The 17730-nt window shown below is 38.7% G+C and overlaps 1 protein-coding gene across 4 annotated transcripts in view; it reads left to right on the top strand.

Moving 5' to 3' along the window:
- Window positions 1-17730, top strand: part of LOC119487201 (Wilms tumor protein homolog) — a 28214-nt gene that overhangs the window by 3559 nt on the left and 6925 nt on the right. For 2 of the 4 annotated variants that reach the window (XM_037767903.1, XM_037767902.1), the window contains exons 2-4: window positions 3381-3503; window positions 7136-7238; window positions 13490-13573. In XM_037767903.1, the coding sequence (XP_037623831.1) occupies window positions 3381-3503; window positions 7136-7238; window positions 13490-13573 (310 nt within the window). The remainder of the gene's footprint in view (window positions 1-3380; window positions 3504-7135; window positions 7239-13489; window positions 13574-17730) is intronic. The other 2 variants (XM_037767905.1, XM_037767904.1) reach the window with 1 other exon arrangement.

The following is a 17730-nucleotide window of genomic DNA, read 5'->3' as shown; positions in this document are numbered from 1 at the left end:
AGATTGTTTTATTTTTTTATGTTTTTTGAGTACTAAGGCTTTTAACACTAACAAACCACGGCAACATCTGTATCTAAAATGTGTCTGCTTACGGAACTCAAAATAGGTTTTTCTCCTTTAATTATTTTTACTACAATATGAGTGATAAAAAAAAACTACTTCAAACATATAGGTAAGTAAAATGCATGACTGAGGGGATGTATGACACATAAGATAAAGATCATCATTTTTTCTGTCCTGTTAAAGGAAAAACGCTACAGCTGTTGAGGCATCGCTGTGAATCCTAATTTGTCATTTTGGCTATTACAGTCTGGTATTCCTCACACTTCAGAGTGTTACACATTTGTAAGCCACAGTAGTAATTTAGTCTAAATAACTCTTGATCCATATTTTAAAAAATACATGCTGAAAAAAATGATTGTGAAATGAAACTAAATGTTTGTTTTATCTGTTATCTCCAACTGAACAGATGGAATTCTTTGAGACACAAACTTTGTGTTGGAGTGAAAATGAGACTCTTATAGAAAATGTATTTCTATTCTTTTCTGTTGAATGAAATTGAGATAATTGGGTTTAGATGTGAGTGAATTCGTCTCTGCTTTATTTAATTAATTATTAGTGTCTGCAAGATCACATCATACACATTTATACTTTGTTAAAGAATATGTGATGCAGAGTCAAGGGAAACATGGTGGAGAAATGTGTTAATAATGGGATTCATATAACACATGATACGTTAAACCCGCTGCTAATCCCAGGTCTTTTCCATGCAGGATAATGAATGTGTTAGTGGTTTCCCAACAGATTAATTAGTAATAACATGCTTATCAAGCAGATAATTTAGGAATAACATTATAATCAAAGAGCCGAACCGACCTCTAACCTGTTTTATCTGCTCCCCGCTGTGGCTGGACGAGCACAGACAAACAAACTCACAGCAGGACTCGGGTCACCCAGCAGAGCTGATAGCAGAGCAGGGTCACGGAGACTATCACTTTAAACTCCCTCCAGGACGGCTTTCATTTTTATATCAGAGCAGACCTTAATATTTATCAAACATTTACACATTTCACTGTAAGCTTGCTAAGAGAGGCCTGTGGGTGCAATTACAACATTTTTTATTCATTTATTGGAGCAAAAATCATTAGTTTTATGAGTTAAATAGCTTTCACAGGGCTGCATGTTTTATCAGTAAACTGTTACAGTAGCAAGATATGATAAGCTGCTGGCATCAGTACTGCTCTTATTTAAATATAATGCATGAAATGGACCTAAAAACCTAATAGTCTAGTTTTTGACGCTGCATGTGAACGACAGCTAAAGTGTACTAAAAGTATTTTCTAGGGTTGTCAAAGTTAATGTGATAATAACGCAACTTTGTTTTAAATCCACTAATTTCTTTAATGTATTAACACAGCTTGCGATTTTTACGTTGTAAAGTGAAGATACTGGCATCATATGAAACTAGACAACCTAATGAATCCATTGGTATCAATCATGTCATACTAGCTTGTCATGAAGGAGGCTAAATAACGCTCCAAACTTACGCTAAATTTTGGCGAGGAAAAACTGTCATGGCCATTTTCAAAGGGGTCCCTTGACCTCTGACCTCAAGATATGTGAATGAAAATGGGTTCTATGGGTACCCACGAGTCTCCCCTTTACACTTCCATGCTGATAAGCGTATTAAATACTTGACAAATCTCCATTTAAGGTACATTTGGAACAGATAAAAAAAATGTGTGATTAATTTGTGATTAATAATGATTAACTTATTAAGATTAACTATTTTAATCGATTGACAGCCCTAATATTTTCTAATAGCAACATAAATACTATGTTACTATGTCAGGATGAAAATAAAACGAATATGTGCATGTTTTAAATTGAAATCTCCAAGTATTCAAACAATAGTGAATTTCAGTTTGTGAAAAAAAAAGTCTTGGGGTATTTCCAGACTCTGGGTTTTCCAGTTGAATACAAATTGACCTCATCGCTTGTCACCTCAATGCTGGACTTCAAGGCAACAAAAGTATCACCCAACTTACACACATAGAGAGAGAGAGAGAGAGAGAGAGAGAGAGAGAGAGAGAGAGAGAGTCAGACAGGGGTGAGTGGAAGATAAATGGAGATGTTTAATGAGTTTTTTTCCCCTCTTCTCCCTCCCTCTATCCTCTCACCCAGTGATCCACTGAGGAAAGTGAGTGAAAGTGCTGCATTTTAATTAATGAAGCATGTATGTGAGAGTGCATGATAGTGTGTGTGTGTGTGTGTGTGTATGTGTGTGTGTCTGTGTGTCTGTGTCTGTGTGTGTCCGTGCGGGTGGGTGATTTATGGGAGTGTGTTGTGCCCTTTAGGTCAGTCTGAGTCATGAGTCAGGTCTTGTCGGGGATGTCAGGCACAGATCGAGTCTCCTCCGAACAACATTGTGCGTGTGTGTGTGTGTGTGTGTGTGTGTGTGTGTGTGTGTGTGTTGCGCGCGCGTGCGTGTGCGTGTGTGTGTTCGGGTTCATATTTACGAGCCTTGGTATCATGTTGTTTGATAAAACCAAATTAAAGAAATAATCTTTTCCATCTAAGTAGAGACTGATCTCAGTCCTGCCATCTGTCTGGAGTATCTGCAGCTTTTACACTTTCACAGCAAAATATACTCTCAATAAATATAATAAGTGTAAATGTACAAAGTTGCTCTGAAGTTACATTACACCAGCGGCAAAGACTACATAGATTTAATATTTCCGTTGCAAAATTAGATACCATTAGAAATAAACATAAAATGAATGGGGGAAAATGAAACATTTGTAAAGGCTTTCAGGTAAATTAGATCCTTATTTGATTTGATTATTCAGAGTTTTGATATTTTGAGTTAATGAATCTTTCAAAATGGCTCCAAAATGTCGGCGATGAGGAATAAAGGAACTGTTTGAGGTCTAAATTGGATCAAATTCCTCAGAGTTTCTGTGGAGAAGCACCAAACTTTATTACGACTCTTTGATCCGATCTAAATCTCACATTCTGCTCTCTTTAGCAGCACTTACTTTACTGTAAAATACACTTGTAGTAACTTGACTATTTATTAAACATCTCATTTGCAGGAAAGCAGATTTAAAGCAAGTAATTATATTAATTACAAATACAGGTATTACAGTTTTTAAAAGATTATTGACACCAATGTCATTTTATCCATGTTGAGCTATTTCTAATGGTTGTTGTTTTCAGTGATAATACAGCATCATGTTATTGCAGCTGAGGATCTAATTAGAAAATGTTGGTTCCAGTGTTAAGAAGGTAATCTGTGATGTCTGATGGACTTTATTTAAAAGTGACCTTCCTACACACTTGAATATGCCGTGACTCTGCTTTTTATTCCTGTGTCGCAGGTTACAGTGCGGTTGCATTCGATGGAGCCGGTAATTACGGTCACACTCCGACACACCACAGCTCGCAGTTCTCCAACCATTCCTTCAAACATGAAGACGTTTTAACTCAGCAAAGCACTATGGGTAAGTGTGTTGATGTGTTTGAGCGCCGACCTTGTTGTCAATTTCATTTAAGAGGATTTCTTTTTCAGGCACAACGTTTTGCTTCTCTGCCCTACAAAGGAAATAACTATAAGACAAGATAAGATAGAACTTTATTAATCCTGAAGAAAAATTCTCAAAAACATAATAATAATAATAATAATAATAATAATAATGCACTTGATGTTGAAAAAGTAATATTGCACATGATACTGAGTTTAATATTGCACATGATATTGAGTTTAATATTGCACATGATATTGAGAGTAATGTTGCACATGATATTGAGTTTAATATTGCACATGATATTGAGAGTAATGTTGCACATGATATTGAGTTTAATATTGCACATGATATTGAGAGTAATGTTGCACATGATATTGAGAGTAATGTTGCACATGATACTGAGTTTAATATTGCACATGATATTGAGAGTAATGTTGCACATGATATTGAGTTTAATATTGCACATGATATTGAGAGTAATACTGCACATGATATTGAATTTAATATTGCACATGATATTGAGTTTAATATTGCACATGATATTGAGAGTAATGTTGCACATGATATTGAGTTTAATATTGCACATGATATTGAAAGTTAATGTTGCACATGATATTGAGAGTAATATTGCACATGATATTGAGTTTAATATTGCACATGATATTGAAAGTTAATGTTGCACATGATATTGAGAGTAATATTGCACATGATATTGAGAGTAATGTTGAACATGATATTGAGAGTAATATTGCACATGATACTGAGTTTAATATTGCACATGATATTGAGAGTAATGTTGCACATGATACTGAGTTTAATATTGCACATGATATTGAGAGTAATGTTGCACATGATATTGAGTTTAATATTGCACATGATATTGAGAGTAATATTGCACATGATATTGAGTTTAATATTGCACATGATATTGAGTTTAATATTGCACATGATATCGAGAGTAATGTTGCACATGATATTGAGAGTAATATTGCACATGATATTGAGTTTAATATTGCACATGATATTGAGTTTAATATTGCACATGATATTGAAAGTTAATGTTGCACATGATATTGAGAGTAATATTGCACATGATATTGAGTTTAATATTGCACATGATATTGAAAGTTAATGTTGCACATGATATTGAGAGTAATATTGCACATGATATTGAGTTTAATATTGCACATGATATTGAGAGTAATATTGCACATGATTTTGAAAGTTAATGTTGCACATGATATTGAGAGTAATATTGCACATGATATTGAGTTTAATATTGCACATGATATTGAGAGTAATGTTGCACATGATATTGAGAGTAATATTGCACATGATATTGAGTTTAATATTGCACATGATATTGAGTTTAATATTGCACATGATATTGAGAGTAATATTGCACATGATATTGAGTTTAATATTGCATATGATATTGAGTTTAATATTGCACATGATATTGAGAGTAATGTTGCACATGATATTGAGTTTAATATTGCACATGATATTGAAAGTTAATGTTGCACATGATATTGAGAGTAATATTGCACATGATATTGAGTTTAATATTGCACATGATATTGAAAGTTAATGTTGCACATGATATTGAGAGTAATATTGCACATGATATTGAGTTTAATATTGCACATGATATTGAAAGTTAATGTTGCACATGATATTGAGAGTAATATTGCACATGATATTGAGTTTAATATTGCACATGATATTGAAAGTTAATATTGCACATTGTATTGAGATTAATATTGCACATGATGTTGAAAAAGTAATATTAGAGTAATCATATGCTTTTAGCTTGTGGTTTTCTCACCAGCTAGCTTACGCTTGATGTAGCTCTCTTTCTTTAGCTGCACGACGATGGATTCTAGCGTGTGTGTTTTATACTGTCTGTAGTTACTGCAATTTTCACAGAATGTACACATTTCTGTGGCATAATCATTTTTGAAATAATAAAACGGATGTCAGAAAGTCATATTCAGGTCAATTTGAACCAAATATGGAGTTGCTGCGTTTTGCTTTAGTAGGGCAGTCCTCCCCCCAAACCAAACGTTAAATTAAAGTGGGTTTAAATGTAACACATACTTTTAACCAAAGTCTGAGACTGAGTATTTATTCTTATCCTTCAGTAGTAATTTTTCTTAATAAAAACAACAATCCCACAATACACCAGAGTCTCTTTCAATAATAGCAAAAGGAGACGTCAATGTGTATTTAAAGCCACTGTGTGAGTGCACAGCTGCGTCTGCATGGCAGCTCCATGGCCCTCACCTAGGGAGTGTCTTGTCCCTTATTCTGACATCTCCGCGGTGACCTCGCCTGTCGGAGGTATAAATCAGCCACATCCTGACTCGCCAACTCCCTCGTCTCCTCCTCTCATCCCCCCTTTCATCCGCCCACCTCTCCCTTTAATCCCTCCTCTGCACATGTTATTGGTAAATATTTAAATGTGTTTGTTTAATGAGGCTGCCGCTGTAAATTTCTGCAGATTTGTTTTACGGCAAAAATAACTGGGAGAATCGGAGCTGGGAGGGATTTTGGAATGTAGAGAAATGTCGAGGGAGCCATTCACTACACTGCCGGGGAAGCTCAGAGAGAGAAACATGAAGCGGAGAGGGTCTTTATTCGTAGAAGAAACTGTCTAAAAATTGGGGGAAAACAGGAGAGGGCAAGGGAGGGCAGAGTTTAAAAGGAGATGAGATATGGAGGAAGTTTAAACACAACATCTCCTCTGAGTGAGTCATGGATGAGTCATTGTCAGCCTTTATGGGTGCATACAGGGGAACAAATGCATTTGTAGGGCTGTCAAAGTTAATGCCATAATAACATGTTAACGCAAATTCATTTTAATGCCACTAATTTCTTTATTACGTTGATGCAACTTGTGACTTTTAGGTTGTAGCGGGTTCAGTTTTAAAGATGAGCTGAGTGAAGGTGATGGCATCATATGAAACTAGAAAACCTAAGGAATCCATTGATACCAACCATGTCATACTAGCTCGTGAAGGAGGCTAAATAACTCTCCAAACTTAAAGCTAAATTTTAGCAAAGAAAAACTGGCATGGCCATTTTCAAAGGGGTGCCTTGACCTCTGACCTCAAGATATGTGAATGAAAATGGGTTCTATGGGTACCCACGAGTCTCCCCTTTACAGACATGCCCACTTTATGATAATCACATGCAGTTTGGGTCAAGTCATAGTCAAGTCAGCACACTGACACACTGACAGCTGTTGTTGCCTGTTGGGCTGCAGTTTGCCATGTTATGATTTGAGCATATTGTTTTATGCTAAATGCAGTACCTGTGAGGGTTTCTGGACAATATTTATCATTGTTTTGTGTTGTTAATTGATTTCCAATAATAAATATATACATACATTTACATAAAGCAGCATATTTGTCCTCTCCCATGTTGTTAAGAATATTAAATACTTGAAATCTCTATTTAAGGTACATTTTGAACACTTAATTAATTTGCGATGAACTATAGACAATCACGTGATTAATCGTGAATAACTATTTGAATCGGTTGACAGCCCTAATTTGTACACATTATATAATATGTCTGTGTGTGTGTGTGTCCATGCACTACAGCTGAGCAGCAGTATCCCGTACCTCCTCCTGTCTATGGATGCCACACACCTTCAGACAGCTGTACAGGCAGCCAGGCTCTGCTGCTGAGGAACCCTTACAACAGGTAACACACACGTACACACACTCCTTGTACATGCATGGCACACATGCTCTCTTCCAAATCTATTTTTATAATAAACAAACAGCAACAGATAAATCTGGAAGTGTTTCAGAAACCATTGTTGATTGTTTCCGTGTCAGCCAACAGTCATTCAGTGAAAGGTAGCAGGATGCAGTGTTAAACAGGATGTTCACCTTCAGGACAGGTCTGTCTGCCATAACCACTTCCTCTCTGATTTTTATTCTCTTTGTTTCACTTGGTTTTATGCTAACTCTGCCATGAGAAGTGTGGATCCCAAATTTCCAATTTTAGATGTTGTTTATATGTAGATGAGTATAGCTTTCTAGTTCACGGATACCTACGAAAGTCACAGTGCCACTGAAGGAAGTAAACTAACAGTGTCAGGAAGTTCTGAAGGAAAGTGGGTTGATTTATGGATCGGAAAATATTCAAAAAATATCATAAATCAAGTTATTCTGCTTGCCAGTGACAGAAGTATGCAGACCAATCATCATTATTTGACTCTTTTCATTCAACACTGGTCTTTTCTTTGACGTGATGTGTACTGATGGGCCAGGAAAAATGTGCCTTTTAAAGGTTTTGAGTTTATTACTGTTGTTTTTTTCATATCGATATTTTTGCTTTAAGATCAGCAGCACTTTCTTTATTTTCAGCAACATTTTAACCAAGTTTAACTCAACATTACCCTACTGTAGTTTTGTAGTGCTGTATTCTCTAACCGAGTGATTCTCAAAGTGGGGTCCGGGGACCCCCAGGCACTCTGTCAGGGGGTCCACAAAATAATTTGCTATAAATTATAAAATTGTGCTCTATCATTAAAACGTGCATATCTACAGATCGGGACCATTTGTGCCAATAAAACCAGCATATTGTGTCCATTAGTCTTACTGAAAGTTTTTACTTGAAATGTAGGCTATATCAATGTTGCCAGATCTCGCGAGAGAAACAAGCAAACAGGTCCATAGAAACAAGCCCAAAAGAAGCAACTCCCCCCCCTAAAAAGCCCCAAACAAGCGACCTTACCTACCTACCACAATATGAGAGAGAGAGGCGGCCACTTAATCGCTTCATATATATGCCATTTATTTTGGATCGCATGCATTTCCTTTAATTTTTGCATCCATTTTTAGCTTGTAACTTTACATTGTTCTTGTTATAAACTTAAAGAAGTTAAAAGTTTCATGTCATTTTTGTATTTAATTTTTAGCTTGTAACTTTACATTTTTTGTTAACTAAATTTAAAAAATTTGGACATTTAATTGAATTTTTAAATTTCAACATGATGTGCTCCTATATCACACTTACGCCCAACTTGGTGGCGAATCTCTAAGTCCACTCTCTTTTTCCCACTCTTTGTTTGCCATATGTTTAATTGCTGTCATGATATTGAAGGGGTCCTTTTCTCCCCTGTAAGGGGTCCCTGGCCCCAAAAAAGTTTGAAAATCCCTGCTCTAACCCATACAATTAATAACACTGTAGGCCAGATAATCTGCAGGGAGACCTACAGTATAGTGCGTCACTAAATCTTTTATGATGTTAATAAATTGATATTGATACAGCTCTCAAAATCAAATCTCAAAACATTTCTAGTCTGATAAACAATCGAGTTTGTCAAGCTATGACAGTGTTTTTTTAATTATGTTTTAGATACATAATTAGATAAAATAGAGTAAAAGCCTGCAGTTCAGTCACATTAAGCCATTCTTCCAAAACAGTCTGTGATTTGCTGCAGTAGATGAATGCCTGGAATGCTATACAGGAATGTTTCCACTCAACACACTGCTGTCTACTGAGAAACCACAGCTATGACCTACCTTGATTCCACTGATGGGTCGCTCTGTCCCACCCGTCACACACGGCAACTATGTCACACCCTTCGGCGCCGCTATACTTACCCATTGCGTCACTTTAGGATTAGGCAACAAAACCACTTAGTTAGGTTTAGGAAAAACGACATGGTTGGGCTTAAAATGGCAACGTTTGTGAAGTGAAAATGAAACTGAACGTTGTGAACACAGGACACAGATGAACAGCTGACTGTAACATGAAAGTGAAACTTAACACACGGGACACGAACAGCGGTCTCCCGGATGAAAGCCCTGTGTTTGTTGTACTCGTCCACCTCCCCTCCTGCCCGCCCTTAGTCTGTCTTTTTGCTCTTTAATCAACATCACCATACCTTTCTCTGAGTGTTTACTGTTGCCGCGGGTGGGTTCACATCATAGTTAATGGAAAGCCCTCATACTGGTGCTAAAGGGTGCCTTGTGCAGCGATATCGAACGCCAAGGGCCGCGACCATACTGTAGACTGTATATAAAGACAGACGACATTACAGCTCCTCAAAAGTGAAGCCAAAACATCTTGATCGCCCCCCTGGTGGCTGGTTGCAGTATAGGTCATAAAGCCCGCCTCCTCCATGTTAGCGGATGGGACAAACTAAAAAGTCAAAGTACACGTCAAATAAATTTTTTCCAGAGATGTTTTTTTGTCATTTAGGTAGTTCTTATCACGTGTATGTTCAAGTGTTCATTTTTCTGATCAGTTTGGTTTTAATTAGTTATTTGATGCTATAAAAAGGGGGTGACACGTCATGATCGACAGCTGTGAGTCTCTCGCTCGGCTCAGAGATGGCAGCTGCTAAATGGAATTTCTCCATCTTTCACTTCATTATTTACGCCTGTGCTTTTCGTACTGTAACAAAATGTCCAGGAAAAGCCTATTAGGTATTTTGAGAAAAAAATAAACAGAAAAAGATCACATTTTTTACTCTACTTTATCAGAGCATCATCACCCAAAAGAATGCAGACTACCTCTGAGGCTTTTCAAATGGAAGTATTTTCATCTGATTCAATATTGATTTGTATTCCATCTGTGAGGTATTAACAGAAAAACTCTTACTAAGATAACAAATATGCACCAAATATTTACACACACACACACAGATGCCTAAATCATGACAGCGTCCAAAAATGTCGTCATACTCCTCCAAAACGGTTCATCTCACCTCCAGCCACACCCTGCCTTAACCTTTCATCCCTGTCTATCCTCCCTACTCCTCCCACACCCCAGAACCAAAAGCACAGTTTTAAGAAATATATAAACAAGCTTGTTACGTAATGTACACGTATTGGCCATAATGCAAACCACTCACAACTTGACTGGGAGAAACTGCAAATATATTAAAAAAATCTCCAAATCTGCCACTACAGTGTAGGCTAGTGCTACCTGTACATGCCTTTCAGAAACATGCCAAAGTCTGAGGGTCTTCTTTGTCATAAACATAACTGATATATGCTCAGCACACACACACGCACACACACACACACACACACACACACACACACACACACACACACACACACACACACATATGGCTGGGAAGACTCATATGAGTTGAGTCAGTTGTCTAATCTTGCAGCCTGGTACCAGCAGGACTGTATTTACTCTGCAGGCTGTCAGCTTGGCCCGCTGGAACAACATGAACTGAAAACATGCTGGGCTTATTAATCCACACACACACACACACTCACACACACACACACACACACACACACACACGCACACACACGCGCACACACACACACACACACACTCACACACACAGGCTACCACCCTACAACAACTCATGGTTCCCAGGCGATGAATCCTAATGACTTTGATGACATGATATTATAATGCATGTATTATTAACAGGATGTCAATATTTAATTTTTTAAATATCACGGTTATGTCTCGTCAATACTGGTATATCGCGACACCCCTACCCAAAAGTTGAGGTCATTTGTTTGTTTTGCTTTGTTTTTTTTATTTGGTGAATGAACCTTTTAAAGTGGTGTTCCTTTACTGCACCTCTCACTTGCTGCATATCCGGGGGCATGAAATGTTTTTCCTTGGCATTTCTGTTAATAATATCCATAGTTGCACTCTTTCTGTTCATCCATGGCAACTATCATTCTTTATGGTAAAAGTTTCTATGGTTCCAGTTTCTTCTTCTGTTTTTCTTTTTGTTTTTTTTACAAATTAATTGTTACTAGTGCAGTCAGTGCCCCTACGGAGCACGTGCCCGTCTGAAACGGGCCGATTGCTTGGCCAAATGGCACCAAATTTGCCATGTTCACTCAGATCATATCTATACATGTCCACCAAATGTGGTCGCTATAGCACAAAGCGTTCAGGAGATATAACATTTTTGTAATATTAGCCCTGCCCACAGCATTTGAGCTAACTTTCAGGGCCAGCTATAGCAAAACTGTATGGGACATCAATAATCCAAAAAAGTAACTATTTCCAGCTTGATCAAGAGATTTTATGTACCAAATTTTGTGATGATTGCTCAAAATTTGTAGGAGGAGTAGCAAAACATCTGATTTGGACACAATTCAAAATGGTGGAAAATCGATCTAGACACAAATGGGCGTGGCTTATGGATAGATTTGTCTGGACCCACAAAACAAATAATTTTGTTTCTGAGACGTGAAAAGGTTGTAAGTTAATTGTTATAGCGCCAACATCTGGCCAAATTGCACCACATTCAACACTGCACTCCCTTGGGTCCTGAGCAATACACCCGCCAAGTGTGAAGTTGATCGGATGATTTCATCTCAAGCTATGTGAAAGACAGACAGAGATTCCTCACTTTATAGTTACAGTTCTGCTGCAGGCTTTTTGTGAACCAGAGGGGTTTCCCAGGAGAGACCTACTGTAACACACTTCGGGTGTTTAGGGAAGAAACTTTAAGAGCTTTTATGGATGTAGGATGAATCAGTGATGAGTTCCGTCAGTCAGCAGTATAGAAGAAAAGCACACTTATTTATTTGAAAATGTCACGGATCATTACTTTAAATCTTGTGCTCAGCCTCCATTCCAACAATACGTCAGGAGAAATACCATGTGTGCTCTGCTGGCTGCGTGCCCCTGCTGTACTGTAAAATAATAGCTGCATAATGATCAGGGTACCAGGCACCACATCTACCCCGTCCAGACTGCTGCGAGCCGGCAGGTGGTGTGATAGAGGGGCTGTGGCGTTAGGGGGTGAGAGATATAAATCCAGTGTGTGTGTGTGTGTGCGTGTGCGTGTGCGTGTGCGTGTGCGTGTGTGCGTGTGTGTGTGTTTGTGGCAGTGTATTTAATCACATGGCAGGCAGGTCTGAATAATGATTGTGGGGTCTGCTGTGTTAAACGAAAAGTGGCTGTTATGGGAGAATTTGGCTTTCTTGATGTCTGTCTGAGGCACATTTTTTAACCTCAGCTCCACAGGTAACTGTGTGTGTGTGTGTGTGTGTGCGTGCGTGCATGCGTGTGTGTGTGAATGCTGGTCTTAAACACTGTTCGTAGCTATACCTATGAATAATAATGGACTGTAATTTGTGTATATCCCAAGAAATCAATTTGTATGTAATTAACGTAATCGTCTGGATTTTCGCCCAGAAACCAGAAGTAACGTCACTTCCACTTTGAGTTATATTAAGCCAAACCACAAACCTTTCCTAAGCCTAACTAAATAGTACTAATTTTGTTGCCTCAACCTAACTAAGTAGTTTTGTTGTCCAACCTAACTAAGTAGTTTTGTTGCCTCAACGTAAGTAATTCTGTTGCCTAAACTTAATCAAGTCGATCTTTTCCTAAACCTAACTAAGTAATTGTTTTGCCTAAACTTAACCAAGTCGATCTTTTCCTAAACCTAACTAAGTATTTGTGTTGCCTAAACTTAACCAAGTCAATCTTTTCATAAACCTAACTAAGTGTTTTTTTCCTCTAAACATAAGGAAGATATTTCCTGTGAAGATGGAAGTTTATTTTGAAAAGACTATGCATGTAACGAGCGGAAATTGACGTGTTGCTGGGCATTCGTAGGAAAACAAATGAGAAAGGAGGAATAACTTCTTCGTAAAATGTCATACGAACCGTTGTATGAGTATACGTTGGTGTGTGTGTGTGTGTGTGTGTGTGTGTGCGTGTGTGCGTGTGTGTGTGTGTGTGTGTGTGTGTGTGTGTGTGGGTGTGTGTGTGTGTGTGTGTGTGTGTGTGTGTGTGCGTGTGTGCGTGTGTGTGTGTGTGTGTGTGTGTGTGTGTGTGTGTGGGTGTGTGTGTGTGTGTGTGTGCCTGTGTGTGTGTGTGTGTTGCCATTTTTCATTAGAGTGCTCTTATTGAGGACAACAAAAGGCAACACAGCCACAAATGGATACACGACTGCACAGCTCATGAGCTTTTCTTCTACGTTTGTCCCTCCACAGCGGAGAAAATTTATATCAAATGACCCCTCAGTTGGAGTGTGTGGCATGGAACCCTGTCAATACACTGGCCTCCACCATAAAGAGGTAGGAACATCACTCTCTCTCTCAACAGCAGCAGTCAGTGATGTTTAATAAGACACTTGAAGAGTAGGTAGACAAGTGAGTTTATACAGGCTTATTGTTTTGGATCAGCAGTATTTATTAGTCTGGTGCTTGAGATCATTCAGCACATATCAGAATCATGTTTTTGTTGAATGTATGACCTAGCTTTGTGGACAACTAAACACCCGTGGCAAAAAAGAGACAAAAATAAACAACGAAGAACTTAAAGCATAACTTGTCTTTTTGAAAAACTGAATAAAGAGAATGGTAGACTTCAGTAAGGATGAATAACAGGAATTTGTTTTATTAGTTATAAATCTATATACAAAAATGAATAAGGCCATAGAATACCTATACATATATACCTAACCTGGTCTAACCTATAAGACCAAAGCCCTTCTCACGATCCCAGAGTTCAAAGGTAAAATTGTGTTAAGACTTAACACAAAGCAATTCTCAGAGCAGAAGCAACTGCATATAAAGTGAATACAAGCTCATGGAAGTGGATGAAATTGACAAATATGTGCTGGGCAGTGTGAGGTGAGTTCTTGAGTGAATTATTTTTGATTATATTGTAATTAAGGCGGTCAATCGATTAAAATATTTAATTGAGATTAATTGCATGATTGTCCATAGTTTGTGATTAATCTCAATGTACCTTAAAGGGTGATTTGACAAGTTTTTAATACTTTTATCAACATGGGAGTGGAAAAATATGCTTGCCAAAATACCAAAGTCGAGGCTTCAAAACCAACGTCACGGTGACTTTGTCCACTTTTTATATACAGTCTACATTATTGACAAAAACCACAGCCCAGCACCACCATTCCTAAAGTAAAGAAAAATCAATATTGGATTAAATAAATTAAAGCAGAAATACATAGAAACCAGTTAGTGATGATCACTGTAGTATCAGCATCCCCCGTTCACACAGAGTTAAAAACATTCAGTAGTATGCACTGTACATATGTCATTGTGACCTGCATAGCTGCAGGCTGGTCAGCATCTGCGTCGGCTCACAAATGCCTTTCTACCCTGAGCCAACAGGCATTCATCATAGTTAACAGATGAATGTGTTTGTGTGAGTGTGTGTATGTCTACGCGTTCACAAAGGGGTGGTAGCAAGAAGGAATGTCTATGTGTGAACGGGGGATGCTGCTGCATTGTGAAGAAGTAGTGAGTGTGTATGTGTGTGTCTGCGGTGGCAAGTGAGGCTCATAAAATCAGATATCAGAGTGTTGTTGGGCTTGCTGATTATATTTAAATGAGTGACAGGAGAGTCTTTTGGTCCACAGACATTTGTGTTTTCTCTTTCATATGCACTGAAAAGGTTTTAAGAGAAGGCTGATATCATGGAGTATTTGTGGCCTTGGTCAGCTCTGACTGTGGTGGTGTTTCTCTCTCTCTCTGTGTGACTCTTTGTACTCACTCTGTCAATGAGGGGGAGTGGGAGATGGGAAGGGAGGTGTGAGGGAGTAGTAAGGATGAGGAGGAAGAGACAGAGGAGGGAGTCAGTAGAAGACAGGGAGATAATGAGGGATGGGGCAAGGAGCAGGAGATGAGGAAGAGGAAGTGTAGGGGAGTTGAGCTTAGAGAGCAGATAGGCCCGTTCCCAATGTTCACGCCAAACACTAAAGCTGTATTTCCACTGCAGGGTACGGCTCGGCTCGGCTTGACTCGACTCACTTTTGGCACCAGGTCCTTTTCTCTATGCCGTGCTTCCACTAAAAATAGTACACCCTCAGTATAGGAGGGATGCTCAGCTGATTTCCGTGGCGATGGCGCATGAAACTGCCGTAAACAGAGGACCTGCGCTTTCAACTGTCAACCCGTTCTCACTCTCAACTCGTCAAATACCGCCGATTGGTCAGCGCCCCTCGGCATCTGAAACAGACGGATGGAGGCAACCTTCAGCAACAGTATGTGACGAACCGGGCTTTCAACTAACTCCAATGTAAACGAGAGGTGGAGCAATTGACGTAGTATTAATAGTGAGAGTCCATTCAGGGCAGGAGGAGTGCTGGATGGGTCAAACAAACACAAGACTTTAAACCAGGAGACCGGTGTTTGTGTCCCGTGTGAAACTAAAAATAACATTGACTTATTTTGTCACGTCAGTCGTTAGTCACGTGACTCGTTGGTATCATCAGTCCCGTGAGTCACGTGAGTTGTTAGTCACATGAATCATTAGTATCGTCAGTCACTAGTCAGTGAAGTTAATGTAATTTCCTAACCCTTTCTAAGTAGTTGTGTTGCCTAAACATAACTTCCTGTGAAAACAGAAGTTTATTTTGAAAGGACACTATGCATGTAACGAGCGTATATTGACATGCCGTCCCTGGTCCGTTGGTCTCCGATGCCAAGGGGCACTGACCAAGCAGCGGTATTTGACAAGTTGGGAGTGAGAATGTGTTGCAATTGTACGGCGTAGTGTACGTAGTGTGTCTGGCGTAGTGTACGTAGTGTGTCCAGCGTAGTGTGTCTGGCGTAGTGTACGTAGTGTGTCCAGCGTAGTGTGTCTGGCGTAGTGTACGTAGTGTGTCCAGCGTAGTGTGTCTGGCGTAGTGTACGGTGTAGTTTTGTGGGCTGCCATTTTTTTCAAATCTGGGTCGGTGAATTAAAAATTGCAGTCGCTATTGATGGTAGCTTGGCTATTTAAAAACATTGTTTAAGATGTCCTGTGTTGCGCTAGTGACGATTCTCTCTGACCAATCACTGGTCTGCAGGGTTTCAACTCCACTTTCTAGTATCGGCTCAGCACGCTTGGAACCTCGACTGAGGTGGTACCAAGGATGGAGTGGTTCTATAGGTCCACAACATTTGCTAATATAAACGTGAAAATTACCGTTCTAATGTGTGACGAACTGAACTGAACAGGACTGGACTGCTTGGTGGAAATGTGCCATAAAACACTAAACCACACATCACCTGCCGGTGTTTCTGCGGACAGTAAAGCGTGAGACTACATGATTATGTACTTTAATAAATCTGATTGTTTTTGTTTTTGTTTTACATTTGTTCTTGCTGACTCTGTCAATGTTTTTTTTTGTCATGCTAATTTATAAAGTTACACCGCTATGAATTGTGGGTAAGATCATTTATTTTACATTCTTATTTATTAGTAGATTCCCTGGTATTAGTTGTGTTTTACTTTCCTGGCAGCCTTGTTGTAATGTTGGAGACATTGGGACACATTCATGTTCATTTATGAAACTTGTTCTTTGTCAGTATGGCAGGTTAGATGAGGGTTGACCCCTCAGCACCACCACCTTCCACCCTCCTGAATTATAGTGATGGAGTTGAATGTGTTTCAGTGGAAGGTCCATGATCCCTGACTAAGGTGTCCCAACTTGTACATTACCTGCCACTACAGACTAAAATACCCAAAAATATGAATGAGTGAACATAAGTAAAGGAGCATTCAGAGTGATTAATGTCCACGTCTACCGCTGACGTAGTCTCTATGTCTCTCCTCTAGTCCATGGAAATAGCGAGGCAGACAAAGAGCACCTTATGACCGCTCGGCCGTATACTGTACATTCCCACTGCAGCAGCACAGGATGCAAACTCCCATCCTCCTCGTTTGGTTAGACAGACTGAAATATAACACATTTCATAGACAAGAGCTTTCTGTTTCTCTGTGTGTTATCATAAGAAGATACGAGAGGCAACACTGGCAGCTGTGTCTCACAGAGCAGGTTTTGTTCCGCTCTTTACGTCAGAGGGAAATATTAAGGGCTGTTTGTGTCATACATTACTGTGAGTGTGTCTATTAGCAGGTAATGATGAAATTATTAGTCTAATTGATCAATTACCTGATCAATAGGAAACTATTTATTTTTGTTAAAAAGACAATTTTATTAAATTATTTAATATTTAATTTTCTTTAGTTTAGATTAATAATTTTAGTATTTTTCAAAGTCTAAATGCCAAATACTCTCTGGTTTCAGCCTCTCGAAGATTAGTTTTTACTAGGCTTCTTTTCTCATCATTGTAAATTTAATGTATTTGGTTTTTTGACTTTCCCCATTTTTCAATAGATTCATTGATAATGAGAAAAACTTTCAACTATCTCCAATGCAAACCCATTTGCGGAAATATTAGGTGCTCAGAGCAACTGCTCTGGCACTCCGTCCATG

Source organism: Sebastes umbrosus, chromosome 4 (genome assembly GCF_015220745.1).
Source record: "Sebastes umbrosus isolate fSebUmb1 chromosome 4, fSebUmb1.pri, whole genome shotgun sequence".
In the NCBI taxonomy this organism is placed as follows: Eukaryota; Metazoa; Chordata; class Actinopteri; order Perciformes; family Sebastidae; genus Sebastes; species Sebastes umbrosus.
Note: the sequence above shows the minus strand (reverse complement) of the source record. Positions and strands in the feature narration are given on the sequence as shown.